We start from the raw sequence: 17,329 nt of genomic DNA on the forward strand, positions 1-17,329 counted from the left end.
CGTTCTTCACGTAGCGCCGATCAATATTGTTACGGCGCAAAGCAACTTGAATCATCGCTACCAATGCAACCAAGTTGCAGCCACAATGTGAAAGAGACACATGACCAAATCTCGAACTTAAAAAAGATTGAAATCACTTTATAACACACACACACACACACAATATATATATATATATATATATATATATAGTATATACTATATATATATATATATATATACACGAAATATAAAAGTACTAAGTCTTACTTATCATAAATGTTAAGTAAAGCCCAAAATGAAATACTGGTGACAAAACACAGTGTATTAAAAATATATATGTAAAAAACTAGCAGCTTTCGTACACAGCAGTTGACCAAAGCTATAAGCGTTGCCCATATATTTCTAATAATACACCGTTTTGTCACAGATTCCATTATGGACTTTACTTCAAACACACACACACACACACACACTTATTATATATGCATAAAACTTCGGTGATGAGAGAACCACCAGCTTCCACGAACTTCTAAGGAGACATCTGGAGGATTGCACCGTAACTACCAACGCAGTCCTTTTTAAGTGTAGGTCTATAATTTGCAACTCTCGCAATTTAGCTGGAAATTTCCAAACATGAACTAAGTATGGAGTTTGCAACCGCTATCTTGGAAATTCAATTTGGTAGACGATGTTGCATCTCAATTTGACCAAAACTATGCTACGCAAATTGACTGGAGATATCGCACCTCAAATCGACAGATGCTGCTCCAACTTAATTGAACAAAAGCCAATGCGCGATGAATCTACAACTCTCAACTGAATGGCACAGTGCAACTGTTTTAAACCTGCAACTGTACTGTCAATCCATCTTAAACAAACAAAATGACCAAGACTCGCATCTTCTCCGACAACAGCGCCAAGCTGCAATTTTACAAAGAAAATTCTATAAGAATTCAGCAACCGAAGTAGGCTACTACAAGGCCAAAGTTTGCGGTCCTAAAGATATACAACCTTCCACCCGCCATCAACCACGCCATTACAATTCTTGTTCATAATGCTAAATTGTGCCGATTCTAACGAAAACCCGATCCACTAGCAAGCTATCACTCATAGAAGTACTTCAGTAACTTGTAAGGACGGATGAAAGAAAAAATTAAATAAAAATAACCACACAATGTACCGCAGCAATACGAGGGACCAGGAGCCCTGCAATGCATGCACAGATTTCATCTCTTAACAGGGTACGATGTGACATTGTAGAGAGAGAGAGAGAGAAGAGAGAGAGACGAGAGTGAGAGGAGAAGTTGTAGAGAGAGAGAGAGAGAGCATTTCCTAGCGACAAAGGAAAAAACCCGGAGCGATTGGTAGGAAGACGAGAAGAAAGGAAAGCCCTGATTCGTAATTAGTATTCAACAACATTTCCTCAGATCGCTAAGTACTGAAAGAACTCGGCACGAGCCACTCCGTCCCCGGTTATGCTCACAGAAGACGACGTAGCACAGAACGAACAGAACGCAGCATTCTGTCGAAGTGCCACGATGCGCCTAGCAATTTCAAGTCTCTTTCCTTTCAATTGGAAAACATTGTAACTGTCTTCACCCTGTTTCAGTCTTCCGAAATCACTTCTAAACTGCTGTGTAGCAATGTACACATTTAGTCATTGACCTGATATTTTACGTCCAAGTTTATTTCATCAGAACTTATATACTTTATTAAGTTTTTTCCACATGAGCACTGTTGAAATAATAATAATAATAATAATAATAATAATAATAATAAAATAATAATAATAATAATAATAATTAGTGTACAATACGCAATAGTACGCGAGTACTAAGTAAAATGAGAGGTTCTTCGCAATAACTCTTTGCCAAAGTCAATTGACGTTGTTATGTATTATATATACGGTAGTTACCAGTTCCCACAAATTTGACCTCCGCTCCATACACACTGTCCATCAATGATGCTTTACCTACATGCTGATAAAAACCATATGACATCCTACCGGCAATCCAGCTTTATTTAACTGAATGACAACCAAGTAGAACATAGCAATCGACAAACCAGTTTACTTACTTGAAACCTAATAGGTTTCACTTATTTTAAGCCAGTCAAGCTATTTCCTTGTGTTTGTTCAAAATCCAAGTCTTATAATCTGCTGACAACAGAAGCTTCATCACTGTCATTTCCAATCAAGCCATCCTATGCTTACATATAACTGGCTTCATTTAGATTGACAACCAGCCAATCGAACCGATTCCAAGTTCAGCCAAACGTAACACGTTACCAAATAGGATAAAACTCTTCTCTAACATCCACGTAACTCTAAAGAACACCTAACTGTAAATAATATATGATTGGCCGTCCTCATCCAGCGCGGTACCTATTTAACCCGACTGTCAAAGGCGGCAGCACACCATACAACGTGCATTTTTAAATAATGGTCTAGGATTTTTGATAAGGTCGCGTGCGTGGTGGCAATTATCCAACAGCCCCCCCCCCCCCCCCCCCCCCCCCTCCTCATCCAAGAAGCATCATCCGCCCCCCATATCCCCGGTCAATGTCAAGAATCTCCAAACGCCAATTGGCCAGAAGCCAACCCCCTCCCCCATAGCTGCATTTTCTGAAGGCATCCAAACAGGCAACTCTGTGACCTGCCGAAGCATGAAACTTCTCCACGGACGTTCGCTTCTACGACTGTAATGGAAACGGGCAATTCCTCTCACCAAAAATGCTGAGACAGGCTGGCACAGATGCCCAAAGCACGAGTAGTCGCCATCGGAAATAATATGATACCTGTGTGAAACAGACCCATCTCTGCAGCCCGCGAACCCCAGTTATATCATCACCCTTTGCCGTGAATGGCGTCAAATCACGGTGGCCGTGGTCAAATGCACATTCCAATCGCGCAACTGGAGCTCCTCAAAAACAAAGTTGGTTGAAGATCCAGTAGGACATGAACTCGTTTACACCAAGCACACTCGGTAAAATACATCAGCGTTCTCCCACTCCCCATAGCAAAGAAAAACTCTGCCACACGGGAAATATCCCGGGTGACAACAAAACATACATACTGCCCTACATTCCAACACAGCATATTCATGTTCCTGAAGTCCAACCAGGCCTCTGGACACAAAAATCATTACGAACCCTCCTCCATGTGGTGACCTTACCCAACCCAATAGGGAGTGACTTCACATTTCTCAGATTAAGAAATGGAAGCCTCGAGCATCTTAATGCAATTCCATACTGAGCATATTTATGGCCTTGATGTCCTTTTTACTACTCATGAGTTCTTGGTAAACTTTCATCCTACATCATTTCGATCGTGGTAGTCTCATGACAGGCACTGTGCGTCTTCTCCGTTGTATGTATGGTCAACCAAACAATGTACATCAGCAGAGCCTAATTTCATTTATCAAACATCTTTGCAAAAGAATTACATACATGAATTATTCTTCATAACGGACTAGTATGTGTTATGTTTAACATTCCTAACGTAATATTGTCGGGTAACGAGATGTGCATCTGAAAAACTTTCTCTAACTTTTCAACAATTCATAGTTCCCAAAGCAAAAAAATGAATGAATAAATAATATACTCACAATTTCTCATTATATTAAACTTCAAAACAATTACTATAATTGAATTTCCAGCCGCAAAATCTACTAGGCGATAATTAAGGATATCATACTACCAATTCAAGAAGAGAATGTTTTCCTTGCTTGTTTGCTATCTCCCCCGCCCAACCCGCTCTCTCTCTCTTAGTCTGAGAAAGTGAGTATTATCTTGTGAATATCATGCGAGAAGAATTGCCACTTAATATTTATCAAAATATCGAGAAAGCATCCGTAGCTCTCTATATGAAAAGGATCTACAGGTCTAGAGAATGGATCGAGAGTTCAACAGAAACTTTGGCACACCATTATCGGGAGATAAAAAAGTAAGACTCACAAACCCCGAAATATGTCTATGGAGGGAAAGATGAAGGAAGAACAGAGCTCATCAAGCTGATGCAAGTTTACGAGGCTGGAAGCTGAATAGCTGATGCAAGAGACAGAATATCGATCGGGTCGCGTGAATAGAAATGACAATGCCCGGTGATGTTTGTAAGAAGTGATATTCCCTAATGAATTTGGCATTAGACGGAGAAGGGCTTGGTGATTATATGAAAGCCATGATGGCATGAGAGGAAATGAATCGCTTTGGCAATGGCTGAAAGGGACAGATCGCACGGACAGCTCGTTAGGCAGATACTAATGGTAAAAAGGGTAAGCACGTTACCAAAGTGAAACAAAGTGACACAATTTAATAAACTATTGAGTGACACAAGAATGCTGATAAACTGGACTCAAAACAGAAGGTAGTCAACGCACATAAAGGAAAGGAAAGCGAGCTACAAAAATGAATGCTAAAAGTCAATCAAAGTTTAGTAGGCAAAAGCCCAAGGAGTGATAAATGCAGAGTAAGCGCTCTCAACGTAAAAGGGAGGGAGGGGTAAAATTCTACTGTGGATGCAATCCTTCATCTTCGGACAATGCAATAAAAGTTATCCTTGCGTCAACGACGTAAATTTTATGAAGAGCAGTGACCGCCCCCTATCCAATTAAAACTTCTTCATTGAGTAAATATATATATCATCATTTCCAACGCCATGAAACAAAGGGCTCCAGAGAAATGCCACCAATCTGTCTTTCCAATGCTATCTTCCACACATCACCAGCTTCCCTTCGTATCTTCGTATAGTTCTCACCAAAATACTTCACTCCAAAGGGTATATGTAGGACACGTCTAGGCTCCATCTTACTTTCATAATCTACATTTGGAACTTCGCAAAGGCCTTCAGGATATAACTTCTCACCGTCCTGCCATGTGACTTGATAATAATCTCCTTAAGGTTCTATTTTCAAATTAACAATCTTTTAGATATACTGTGCAATAGTTTTATCGGTCACACTAAGATTCGTGTCCACATAGCAAAACAGATCGTACTAGTTTTATCCATAACCTTACTTTCGTGTGCAACTTTATTCTATTTAATTTCCAACTGTTATTCGGCTCGCCATTTGTTTTATCTGTCTTTTTTATGTCTTTCACTAAATTCCAACTCAACAGAACACGTACTGGACATCATCGTTCCTATACATTTGAAATATACCTCATTAGTCTTTTCTCCATTTAATTTTATTTCACCTCTTGTACATACTCTGCCCACTGTACTTCTGTATGTTACAAACACACACACAAATATATAAAGTCAACATGAAGTGACGTGCTCTCGATATAAATGTGCATTATCCTCAACGACTACTGTACCATAACCAATTTACCCCAGGAATCCAAAATAAAAGGTCAAAGCAAAACGGAAAGAATAATTCTCCTAAACTTTATTACAAAGTTAACCGGAAGTAGTACTGTCAACAGATAAACCTTCGTATAAAATCTCAATCTTCTAATCATCAACTTTGAGCACAATGAAATTACCACAGTCTCTTATGGGTTAAGAAGTACACTTGTTATGCTAACAATTTGGCAATCTATACACAGAATAAATTCCATGCCCAGTAGAAAACTAGTTACTCTACAATGAACTCAGGGAAATCCATGCAGCAAATACCTAGCATAATCATACCTAGTGAACAGTTTTAAATACAACTTTAAATTAAGAGCAGAGCTCTAGCCATATACATTTACAGTATACCAGTAATCTACACAAACTCAGTCGTGTAAAAAATAAACTGAAAAACATTAACAAATAGCACACAAGATACTTCTGGCAAAAGAAAAAACTGTGCACAGGAATATACTGTACATTTTCTCCAGCACAACTAATGAATGTACTGTTGGCACACTTCACATCTTTCATTTTATCTTGAAAGTCCTACTTTCTGTTTCACTTCCTGCCATGTCTTTTGAGCAATTACCCTCGCTCTTGTTGACCCTTTCTCTAAAATTTCATCAATATACCCTTTATCATTTACAATGTCTTCATATGTTGTACGAATAGGACGAAGATATTCTATAACTGCATCAGCTACCATAAGTTTATATTTCGCACTTTCTATACCCTTGCATTCATCAGCTATTTCACTGTAGCTTTTGCCAGTTACTGCACTATGTATAGACATTATGTTGGAAACCCCAGGCCTTTGCTCTATATCATAATACACTTCTGATTTAAAATCCGTTACTGCTTTTTTAAATTTCTCCCGAATGGATTCAGGGCTATCTGTAATTTCAATTCTACTTCGTTCATCCACCTCTGACTTAGACATCTTCTTTGTGGGCTGTCTGAGACTTCTAATTCTTGAGGTAGAATCATCGTAAACCATTGTTCGAGGTGAAATGAAAGTCTGACCAAATCTATTATTGAAAACCCTGGCCAAATGCGCTGCAAGTTGAATATGCTGCCTTTGATCGTCCCCTACAGGAACATGGGTAGCTCGATACAAAAGAATGTCAGCAGCCTGTAATACAGGATACACATACAAACCTAAAGGGATCTCTTTCAATTTATCACTTTTTTCTTTAAACTGTGGGAGGTGGCCTAACCTTGCCATAGTTGTCAAGCAGCCCAAGACCCAATTGAGCTCTGAATGCTCCGACACTTTAGACTGTTGGAAAAGAATGGCTTTGGAGGGATCTATTCCACATGCAATAAGAGAAGCTGCCATAGAAATAATCTGAGAATGCAAAGCTTTGTGATCCTGTGGCAAAGTTATGGAGTGGAGGTCCACTATGCAATAGATAACATTTTCACCAGCCTCCTGCAACTCTACCCATTTCCTTATTGCACCAAAATAATTACCTAGATGAAGAACACCAGTTGGCTGGATACCAGAGAAAATAGTCCTTTTAAAAGAATCACTGCTATAGTTTCTGGCAAAACAAGCACTCTGCAAACTCTCCGTTTCTAAAACGTTAGAACCGCCTGCAAAAGCACTTTCAACAATATTTTCACTGTGAGAGCCAAGGAAAACAGGTCGCTTGACTGGATTCAGCATGCTTCCAGCAACAACACGGCCATTATGGAGCACAGACAACTTCCTAGCAGAGTGGCTGGATGCATGGCTATTTTGGAGAGGCAAAGAACCAAAAACAATCTTCGGTCTCAGGGCTGGCATCCTCATCCTTCCTCTTCCTGCTGAAAACATGATTCACTTCTTAGCTTTCTCTTATTGCACAAGACTTTTAAAGTTAGTTATTTCCACTGTCTAGTCAATGGATCCTTATTCACTAAGTTCTAGTATTCGACGAAGACACATTTCCTCATCAATGCTGGTGAATCACCGTTGCCTTCCACTTGGTCATAAAACTACAAAAATGACTGCAAACACACAATCTCATAATGGGTCAACGTGGACAACACACAAAGACTAATGGGATGCAGAAAGCATAATAAAAACACACCAATTTATCAAACTTCTGCTCTTGACCCCTTCACACATGACACCATCCCTTGGCCAACAAAGAGTTGGTAAAAACTTTCCTTAATTTACATGTATCTTTTAAAATCAGACCAGTAAAAAACAGGTCCTTAAATCTTTATCAAAACTTTTATACCGGATTTATAACTACAAACACTGTAAAATGTGCAACCTCATGAAAGGCACTATTTTGAGTGATGCTCCTCATTTTAAACAACAAAATTCTGCCATATTCCTTGTCAAAGCCCAAACCTTCTCTTTCCCCTAATAATCAATCAACTGTACAATGCTTTTATATGAACCTAACTCAAAAGAAAGTTTCATGCTGTAAAATTAACAAACAAGGAAAACATTATAACAAATTTAATAGGAAAAAAAAAAAAACTCCCATGAAATGAGAAAGTTTGAACAGGTTAAAAATCCTTGGCTTATGTACTAGAACTGAATGCTCATATGACAAAGAAAACCACAAATCAAAACCTCCAAACACAGCATATGAATAATACGTGCTTTTTCTCTGTAGACAGCAAACACACACACACACTCGACCCAGCAACAGTATCAAAGGAGTGAATGATGAATTTTAAAAAGACAAGCAGCTATAGCTACTCTTCTCACACTCCCATTAATCATACCAACATTTTCTATAATTGTCCGTTAAACCATATAATCCTACATCACCCTTACCATGATTCTATGCTTAGGAACTTAACAATATGTATTAACTATGTTTGATAAACCCTACAAAATTCTTTCATAAAGCTAGGTAAGAATTCCCTTCATTAACACATCAATTGCCCAAATTTTTGCTTTATCCATCTTTTACACAAATCTATGCACAACTATATTAACAATTAAAAGATTGGCCCAGTGTCTAGATGGTTTGGACAAGTGGAAAGAATGGAAGAACAAAAGGTTGGTAAAAATTATATATACCCTACATATTGGATAGATGGAGTGAAAATGGTTGAGGTAATGAAAAGAAAGAACCTCAGTATTTATAAAGCACAAGATAGCGGGAGAGGTAAGGAGCGTGTATGTGTTCCAAACATGCAAAAGAACCTTAAAAGTGTGGCAAAACACAGTCTTTTTAATTTCTTGGGCCCTTCTGCTTAGGAAAACCTTCTACTGAGGAAAGCAACTATTTTTATAATCATTATATATATATATATATATATATATATATATAATATATATATATCATATATATATATATATATATATATATATATATTATATCATATATATATATATATATATATATATACACATACTTCATACATAAATACCTATATAATACCTATATATATGCACATCTATACATTCATAAAATTTATAATATATACACATACATAAAGAAAAAATTATATAAATATAATTTATATATATATATATATATATATATATATAATATATATATATATATATATATATATATATATGTGAACATCTTTTTTATGTACCTACTACAAGCAATCTAGAAATTCTCTAAACCCTGCCCCTTAAACTTAAATATTCGCGCCTTACTTATTTGAATATTACAATGTACTCTGAATATATATACACATACAACCTAGACAAAACATTTACCTTCCCTACAAAGAATGCCTTAGTCTCTCTCGTTTTCCAAATCCAGAAACACACCTCAATGGATAATAATAACTACACTAAGTTACTGATAGATACTATTCCAATTTGACTATGACATGTAAAATACAAAAACTGCAATAACCATGCTATATAATTGTGAATCAAAACACCACTGTTACTCCTATTTGAATCAAAAATTTCAAAAATCATTACAGACTAGAAGTAAAATCTATATCCCTCAAATAAAATCAACTTTATGAGATTTTGGAATGTTTGTGAAAAAAAAAAAATCAAGTTACATGAAAATGACAATCACTTGAAAAAAATGGAATGAAGAAATCTCCACTTTATGCTAACAAAAATTTTTAATTTACAGTTTCTTCTTGAGTTGAGCAGTGTACCATTTTATTCCTACTCCACAGTCTTATCTCGCCAAAATGCCCAACCCAAATGATGCTCTCCTTATCGTTGTCCTAATACCTATTGCAAATTCTTAGTAACAGATTTCCCTAAAAGAAAGAGCATATATATATATATATATATATATATATATATATATAATATATATATTAATATATATATACACACACACACACACACACCCCTATTGAATGCATTGATCTAGTATCTGTGACCTACGCTACCCTACACCGAATACAAAAACCGTAAAGCCTGCGCTCTAGTACTTATGGAATTTGCTACGGGCACCACAGCCTAATACGCTGTTGTGCCCATACCTTCAAGGCCTTTACTTCTGACTAGTTCACCCAATCGAAAATAATTCCATTGGTCTAACCTTGGCTCTATGGTACAGACACAGGATTGCACTTTGTTTAGGCTACCTCTACACTAATACAGTAGTATCGCGGGGTTACCTTAATCGATAAGAGTTCAAACCTTGATAAATTGCAGCGCAAGATATGGCGGACTAGGATACAATTTTCAAGTTATACTCGTGCGAAACCACCAGAGATATTAAATACTGATCAATGTATAAACTGTTGAAAAGAAAGGACACGACAGACCGATCACCGAAGAGGGGGCGGCAATTTCCTCCGAGCTCATCACAAAATCAAGGCACTTGCACTAAAAGTGGGGCTCAAAATTGTCACTGACGACTTAAAACAGTTATAATATAAATCTGTTATACTCACTGTAAGGTGTTAGGAAGTAGAGAAGAATAAGGGGGCTGAACACAAAAGGCGCTCTGACGTTATTGATCTCAGTACGACTATACTTCGTGGCAGACGACACACATCTGACACCGCAGACGTCAGGAGGTTCCAATAACACTTTCGTAAAAATTAATCTCAAATTTTTCAGCAATTTCAAAGGAAGTACTTCTTTCACGTACATAACTATGGCAATATATTTCAGTGATATAAAATTTCTACATTATAGAACGATATTGCTGAAAACTATGTCTTTTATAAAAACTGCAAAATGCAGTGAAATATTTATAGCGTGACTGGCTAAGAAAAACATTGGAATATTATATTGATCGTCTAAATTGTAAATATAATATTCAATTATTGTGAAGTATTATACCAATAGTGTATTGATAATAAATACGGAAGATCCTGTGGTCCAGGTAAGACTAATAAAGTGTACACAATGAAGGCGTCTCATGATCAAAACAAATATGGCGTCACTTTGTGTGAATGGAAAAATGTTTTGATAGAATGTCCTTGACCTATCGTCGTGGAGTGAAAACTTATCATAATTAGAGGTTGGTATTATTGACATCTTACGGGTCTGGAAAAGTAGTACATGAAGTTTAAAATGGTTCCGTTGGTCATTATTCGACGAAGTGGCCCTTGTTACCTAGGGTCCAGCGGTTTGAGCGCCAGTGGATAAATGTCGTTGTAGACTTGTCCTTTATGGCGAGATTCATTCGCTCCAAGAAACATTTAAACAGTTTTATCAATCCCAGTGTTCTTGATCGGCTTATGCATGTGCATGGGTTGCATTAACAAGGAAGATCTTAGTGGCTATATGTAACGTTTTTCTGGCACAGGAATGTGGGCTAGGCTAATCCGTAATGGTGATACTACCTAAGGATAGCAGGTAGTACTAGGTGCCATTATTCCATTCCAAGTCGCCAGTCGTAAACTAAAAACATCGTGGCGGTTAAATGGGTAGGTTAACAATGTATTTGTGTGTATTAATGGCATTAGGCTCTTTAAATAGCTACTGTCAAGGTTTAGCAAGGCAATAGAATTTAACTGTACCAACGCATTAGGCGTACAGTAGGGCAAACAACCGAGTGGACTACCTGGGCCAGTCTCGCCCGCTCCTTGACCCACCTTCCAGAAAAAGTACTTTAACACATCCTGACACTGGAGATGGACACCAGTCACGAGTCATTGGTCATAGAAGCAACACCTCGAAGCTACTTTCCTCTCGAAATAGCTAAGATTTCTCTCCGAAAGTTCCAAAATAATGTCATGATTTAAGATTAAATGTAGGTTAATGACAGTCTAGTCATGTGCAGTGCAAACTTACCTCTATGAAGCTTTTGAAAATTTTACTTTCAACACCTTACTTGTAGAAGATTGATGCCATCTCAATGTTTGAGGAGTCACTTGTGTCCATAAACTTTCCATTTCCTGTGCTAAATCCGCACACCACTCGTACCCACAGGCGCTGTGACACTTTCTTCACAACAGTCTTTAACGATGACGACGATCGTCCTCGAGTCCAAGGAAACTTGCGATCTTATGGGAGGAAGAAGGGTGCACTAGATATAATTTTGGAATAAATAGTTAAACATCAGTGTAAGGTTAGGCACAGGATATTGGTACGGCAGCCGTATCCCTGATTGCAATAGATATTGGTACGGCAGTGAATTGCGCATGTGTCAGTTTCAGACTTCCTGCCGCACAAATAACATAGTGTAGTGGGGTACGTCAGATTCTGTCAGTGGTGCCGTATTGCGCCATTGACTTGCTGTAGGTGCGGCAGTTTGCTAATCATGCAGCAGTTGTCATACACTGTTGCTAAGAGCTATAGGTACAACAGTAGTAATTCAAAGAAGATATGAAGTACACAAATAGATTAGTTTACTTTTATTTTTCATGTATTTAGTCAAAATCTAAGTATGTTTAAGTATTATTGTGATTTTTTATATTTTCATTTACTGTCAAAATGTTTTGGTGCTTTGGTGATGACAGTATGGTGCTTCACTTTGACATTTTGAATTGAACATGTTCAGCGAAACAATTCACTTTGACTATTATTACTACTGTCGCTGATCTTCTAGTGCCGTACCTAGCTCTTAGCTCTTAGCAACAATGTACGACAACTGCTGCATGTTTAGCAAACTGTCGTAACTACAGCAAGTCAATAGCGCAATACAGCACCACTGACAGAATCTGACGTACCCCCACTACACTATGTTATATGTATGGCAGGAAGTCTGAAATTGACGCATGCGCAATTCACTGCTGTACCAATATCTATCGCAATCAGAAATACGGCTGCCGTACCAATATCCTGTGCCTTTTTTTTATCAGTGTTGCCAATTGGTATCTGTTTACCCTCCAAACTGGGTATAAGACTTACACAGAACCGTGGAATTAAATAAAGTTAGCATATCTATTTGTAGTATATATACATAATTATTAAAGCAATCTTATCATTATTGCATTACTATGACTACTAGAATTCATGGAAACAGTTTGTAAATGCATCGGCATATGTGTGAAGTTCCACTTAATTGGCAACGATGAAATTTTTCCATTCCTAGCATGCAGTCATTAAAAGTAACATTTATTTCAGGCATGGGTACAATTATTAAAAATAAAAAAAAATCTAAATAGTAATATAGACTTGAATCAATAAAAAGTACTATAAAAAATACAAAATTTTTGTCATAACTCTTAACTCTGTCGTCCGCTCTCCGGTCCTTTTGGCAGCCAGATGTACAAACAGGGTGTCCATAAAGTCCCATTACCATTATGAGATTCAGAGCACTTCGTTCTACAAAAAACTGCTTGTTCCGACACGTAATACAAACCTTTGGTCCTTTAACATCAGGAATGTACTTACGGCGTAGCTGGAATTACGGCCGTCGAATCTTGAACAAGGTGGTTAGGCAGTAACTACCGTGGGGCAGGATAGCCTGCCTGGATGTAAACACTCCACTTTGCTTTCCAATGAGGATGTGTGTTTGTGAGTTCCGGCTGACTGGTCCTTGATCTTTTTTCCCGGTGGGATCCTTTTGGTTTATTTTTTGTGTTTAAATAATTATGCATATATGGTGTTTGATATTAATACTAAACAAAGGTTTGTCCTTGTTTTTCAATTAATATACAAACCCACTTTGTTCCGATACGTAATACAAACCATTGGTCCTTTAATGATAATAGTGTAACTTGCGGCAGCTGGAACTGATCGTAAGCTTTGAACAAGGGAGTACGGTAGTTAACTGCTTGTCCGACAGTCAGCGCACCGCGCAACTGGGAGGAGAAGAACCACTTTGCTTTCGGCCGCGCTGGGTGACAGACATGTTCTCCACTTCTCTCTGCCCGCCATCGTCGCATACTTCGTTCTTCAAACTTTGGTTTGCCTTGTCTTACTAGTGTGCTTGTGTGAAGATCCTGTAAGTACTTGTGGCTTTCGTATATTCATTTTATTATGGATTCTTGTGAGTTGGAGAGTTCCCCACGCCCCCCCATCAGCCGCAGATGCCCTGGTGTGGAGGGCCGTAAGTGTGGGGCCTTCCGCTCCTTTCCTGAAGTTGACCCTCATGATTTATGTGCTCGGTGTCGGGGCCGCGAATGCTCTCGCACCAAGCCCTGTGATATTTGTTGTGTGTGGTCGGAGGAGCAGTGGGTGCGATTTGAGGAGTCTACGGAAAGTTTTCTGGCTACTCCCCTGGTCTCAGACATGTCGTCCTCTTTCCTCCCTCCATCTCAACTCCCGCGTATGGCTCCTTCCTCTGGGGGGAGGGGGGTTTGTTTCTCGCTCCTCCTCTTCACCCGATCCGTCGAGCGTGGAGGAGGGGGCGAGATACCCCGACATTCAGTTGTACTCGGGGTCTTCAGTTCGTTCGGGGTGGAACTTGTTCCCCCCAGGCAAGGGGGAACCTCCCCCTACTAACCCGACCTTTGCTCACTCGGGTGTGCCTGCCGCGGGTGATGACCTCAGCCAGGTTTGGTTCTCTCTAGGTCTCCAGGGGACACCGAGTGTTCGGGGGCTGCTACATCACCTGGCGAGTGGCTCTGCTCCGGTAACACACGGCCCGGTAACCACCACTACCACCATCGTCTCGACCCCAGGGTATGCCGCCCCTCCTCACCTGGTGTACACTCAACATGTAACCATGGTAACACCTTCAGCTGCTATCCAGGCGCCGCTTCCAGGTATTCCAAGGAGGGTCGTGACTCCACCGCCTGGGTTCACCACTCTCGCTTGAGCCCCCAACTTCTGGTGCCACAAGAACTCACCCCTGGACCTGCCGCCAGTACCCAGAATGTCGCTGGCCGCTGCCCTGCTTCCTGCCGTACCTGGACCAACCCCTGCCGACGTCATTCCTGCCCATGGTGTTGCTGCTCCTGTCACGGGTCCTTCCAGACAGGTGCAGCCGGGCTGTGTTGCTTCGGCAATTGCCCCGGCTCCGTCCTGGATGGAGGACCTGACGACTGTCCTGAGAAAGCTGACGAAGAAGAAGAGGAAGGTGTCGTCGTCGTCTTAATCGCCTTCTTCGTCGTCGTCATCTGCTGCCGCCTCTTCCCCTTCGAATTCCAAGGCTTCACAACCGAGGAAGAAGAAGGTCGCCTCCTCCCCCCCAATAAGTCTCCTTCGGGAGCTTCTAAGGGCCTGTGTGACGGGGGGTCTTCCGCTGGTCCTCCCACTCTTTCGGGAGGGGGGCCCCTCTCTCCTTCCGCAAGGAAGAAGATGGGGACCAGAGGGGTACCGGCTAACACCGGTACCTCCTCACCCAGTGCTAGGGGCTCTGCCACTACATCAGGTTCCATCTCGGCCTCTCGTTCGTGAGAGGTACTGGGTGTGCGGTCGCCCGCGGGTGACCATGCAGCCAAAGTCCAGGCTTCTGAGTTCGCTCGGCGCCAGGACCGAGGAACGGAGCGGAAGACTGGTGAGTGTCGCTCAGGTGACTCCCGCCAGATCAGCCATCGCTCTCGTAGCAATACGCGGGTACCCAGGGTTGACGCGACGGTCCCCTTGGTTGCCGGAACCGGAACCAGCAGCAACTTCTCCGATGCTCGGGACCGGAGCCGCTGTTCTTGGTCCAGCCGCCCTACCAGACTTGCAGCTCGATCGCCACCACGGGTTGGCAATCGCCTGCAGCCCCCCAAGCATACCGGTTCTGCCGGTGAGTGAGGGGGGAGCGTCAGGTCTTCCTCTCCGATCCCTTCAACTTCCTCGGGCTACGCCGGGAAGAGCGAGGTAATCCGGAGTGACCGTGAGGAGCGCGCTCCTCACGGTCCCACCACGACACCCTACGAGCCTGGCACGGTCTTGGGACCGACCAGGTTGTATGCGCAAGTGGACGGAGGGGTCTGTTGCAGTTCCTCCTTCTGAAGGAGGAGGGTCTTGGGAGGCGCTCTTGTTGGTGGGACTTGACGGTCCTACTCCACAAGACGCAGTCACTCCCGAGATCCAGAGATCGTTTGCAGAGGTTATTGCACTGAATTCGTCAGCACAACGACCTCGGGGAAGGATCACTGCTCCACCTTCTGAGCCTACCTCCAGGCTCTAGTCGTTCTGGGGTCCTAAGAAGGAACCCAAGATGATAGTGGGTCTGCCACGATCGGCTCTGGCTGACTCCGTGTTGGGCCAGGTGGACTCGCTCATCTCCGGACAGGAGGGTTCGCTACGGTCTGGCAGGTCTTCCAAGCTACTTCCCCCGCCTCTACTGCGACAGAGGAGATTCTACATGCCATTGGAGGACCCTATGCCACCCAAACAGGTTAACCCGGAGCTAGCTAGGCTAACTCCGGGGGTGTCCCTGCAGCAGCTCCTGTCGGAGAACTTATGGTTCTCGCAGCAGGAAGCACTTGCCTTGGAATCGACCGCCATGGCGGCATTCCAAGCAGCCTCCTGGTTAGACCTTTGGTCCCTCACAGTGTCTAAGGTCGCGGCCACCTCGGGAAATATCACTCCTGAAGGTGACCCGGCTTTCGGGAGACTGTGCCAGTCTGGAGGTAGAGCCATCTCCTACCTAGCCCACCAGACGGCAAACCTGTGGGCCAACCTGGTCTTGAGGCGTAGGGACGCAGTCCTTACCTGAGTGACCAGGGCGGCTGGGCGTGAGGCTGGGTGAAGTTTCTTCTCTTTTTGGAACTGGGATCCTCAAAAAGAGATCGGTTTTTGGCTCTTTCCTAACGAAAGCTGTTTCTCCGATTCAGAGAGCTTCCATGCTGTACGCTCCGTTGTCGGATCATCTGTTTCCTTCTCAGTTAGTGAAGGATATTTCTCGCTCACTAACTGAGAAGGCGACTCAGGATCTTCTTGTGCAATCGGCCAAGAAAAACCGCCCTGCTGTACCTTCTACAAAGAAGGACACTTGTACGCCTCAGCCGCCCTTTCGAGGAGGTCCTGCTACACGACCCCCCTCTAAGAGACAAGGCTCGGAGAAACGAGGAAGGTCAGCCTTCCGGCCTTTCAAGAAAGGCAAATGAGTTTCAAGTCCTCCAGACACCAGTGGGTGCCAGTCTCCTGAAGTACGTAGAAGCCTGGGCCATGAGAGAAGCCGACTCCTGGTCGCTGTCGGTTCTGAGGAAGGGATATCTTATCCCCTTCAAGGACAGACCTCCCCTAACTTCAACCCCACGGGAACTGTCCGCGAGGTACAAAGACCCTCCCCTGAGAGATACTTTGCTGCAGATGGTGGATCAGATGTGGAACAAGGAGGCCATCGAGTTAGTGCAGGACCCCCACTTCCCTAGGATTTTACAATCGCCTTTTCCTAGTCCCGAAGGCTTCGGGGGGGTGGAAGCCTGTGCTAGACGTGAGCGCTCTGAACCGATTCGTGGAGAAGAAAAAATTCTCCATGGAGACAGCCGCCTCGGTTCTTTCGGCTCTACGTCCCGGAGATTGGATGGTCTCCCTAGACTTACAAGACGAGTATTTCCACGTTACCATTAATCCTTCGTCGAGGAAATATCTTCACTTCATGATCCAGGGCAAGATCTACCAGTTCAGGGCTTTGTGCTTCGGCCTGTCTACAGCTCCTCAGGTATTCACAAACCTGATGAGAAATGTAGCGCAGTGGCTTCATTTGAAGGGAGTCTACATCTCCCTTTACTTGGACGATTGGCTCATCAGGGCCAAGTCAAAAAGCCAGTGTTTGGAGGACTTGACGA

At 42.0% G+C, this 17,329-nt stretch overlaps 2 protein-coding genes across 14 annotated transcripts in view; one reads left to right on the plus strand and one right to left on the minus strand.

Annotated features, from left to right (window-relative positions):
* Window positions 1-10,370, minus strand: part of LOC135227004 (synaptosomal-associated protein 25-like) — a 183,530-nt gene extending 173,160 nt beyond the window's left edge. For 5 of the 13 annotated variants that reach the window (XM_064266743.1, XM_064266745.1, XM_064266742.1 and 2 more), the window contains exon 1: window positions 10,154-10,259. Coding sequence is in view for 2 of the 13 variants with exons in the window: in XM_064266735.1 (XP_064122805.1) it covers window positions 5,850-7,126; window positions 10,154-10,355 (1,479 nt within the window). In the remaining 11 variants the exon portion in view is untranslated. Of the gene's footprint in view, window positions 1-5,354; window positions 7,127-10,153 lie in introns of those variants that run through there. The other 8 variants (XM_064266748.1, XM_064266749.1, XM_064266746.1 and 5 more) reach the window with 6 other exon arrangements.
* A 227-nt stretch (window positions 10,371-10,597) lies between these two features.
* The window catches only part of LOC135227003 (uncharacterized), a 44,271-nt gene continuing 37,539 nt past the window's right edge, over window positions 10,598-17,329 (plus strand). Inside the window, 1 exon segment of the mRNA XM_064266733.1 lies at window positions 10,598-10,728. The gene's annotated coding sequence lies outside the window, so the exon portion shown is untranslated.

The sequence above is a fragment of the Macrobrachium nipponense genome, chromosome 15, assembly GCF_015104395.2.
Source record: "Macrobrachium nipponense isolate FS-2020 chromosome 15, ASM1510439v2, whole genome shotgun sequence".
Classification (NCBI taxonomy): domain Eukaryota; kingdom Metazoa; phylum Arthropoda; class Malacostraca; order Decapoda; family Palaemonidae; genus Macrobrachium; species Macrobrachium nipponense.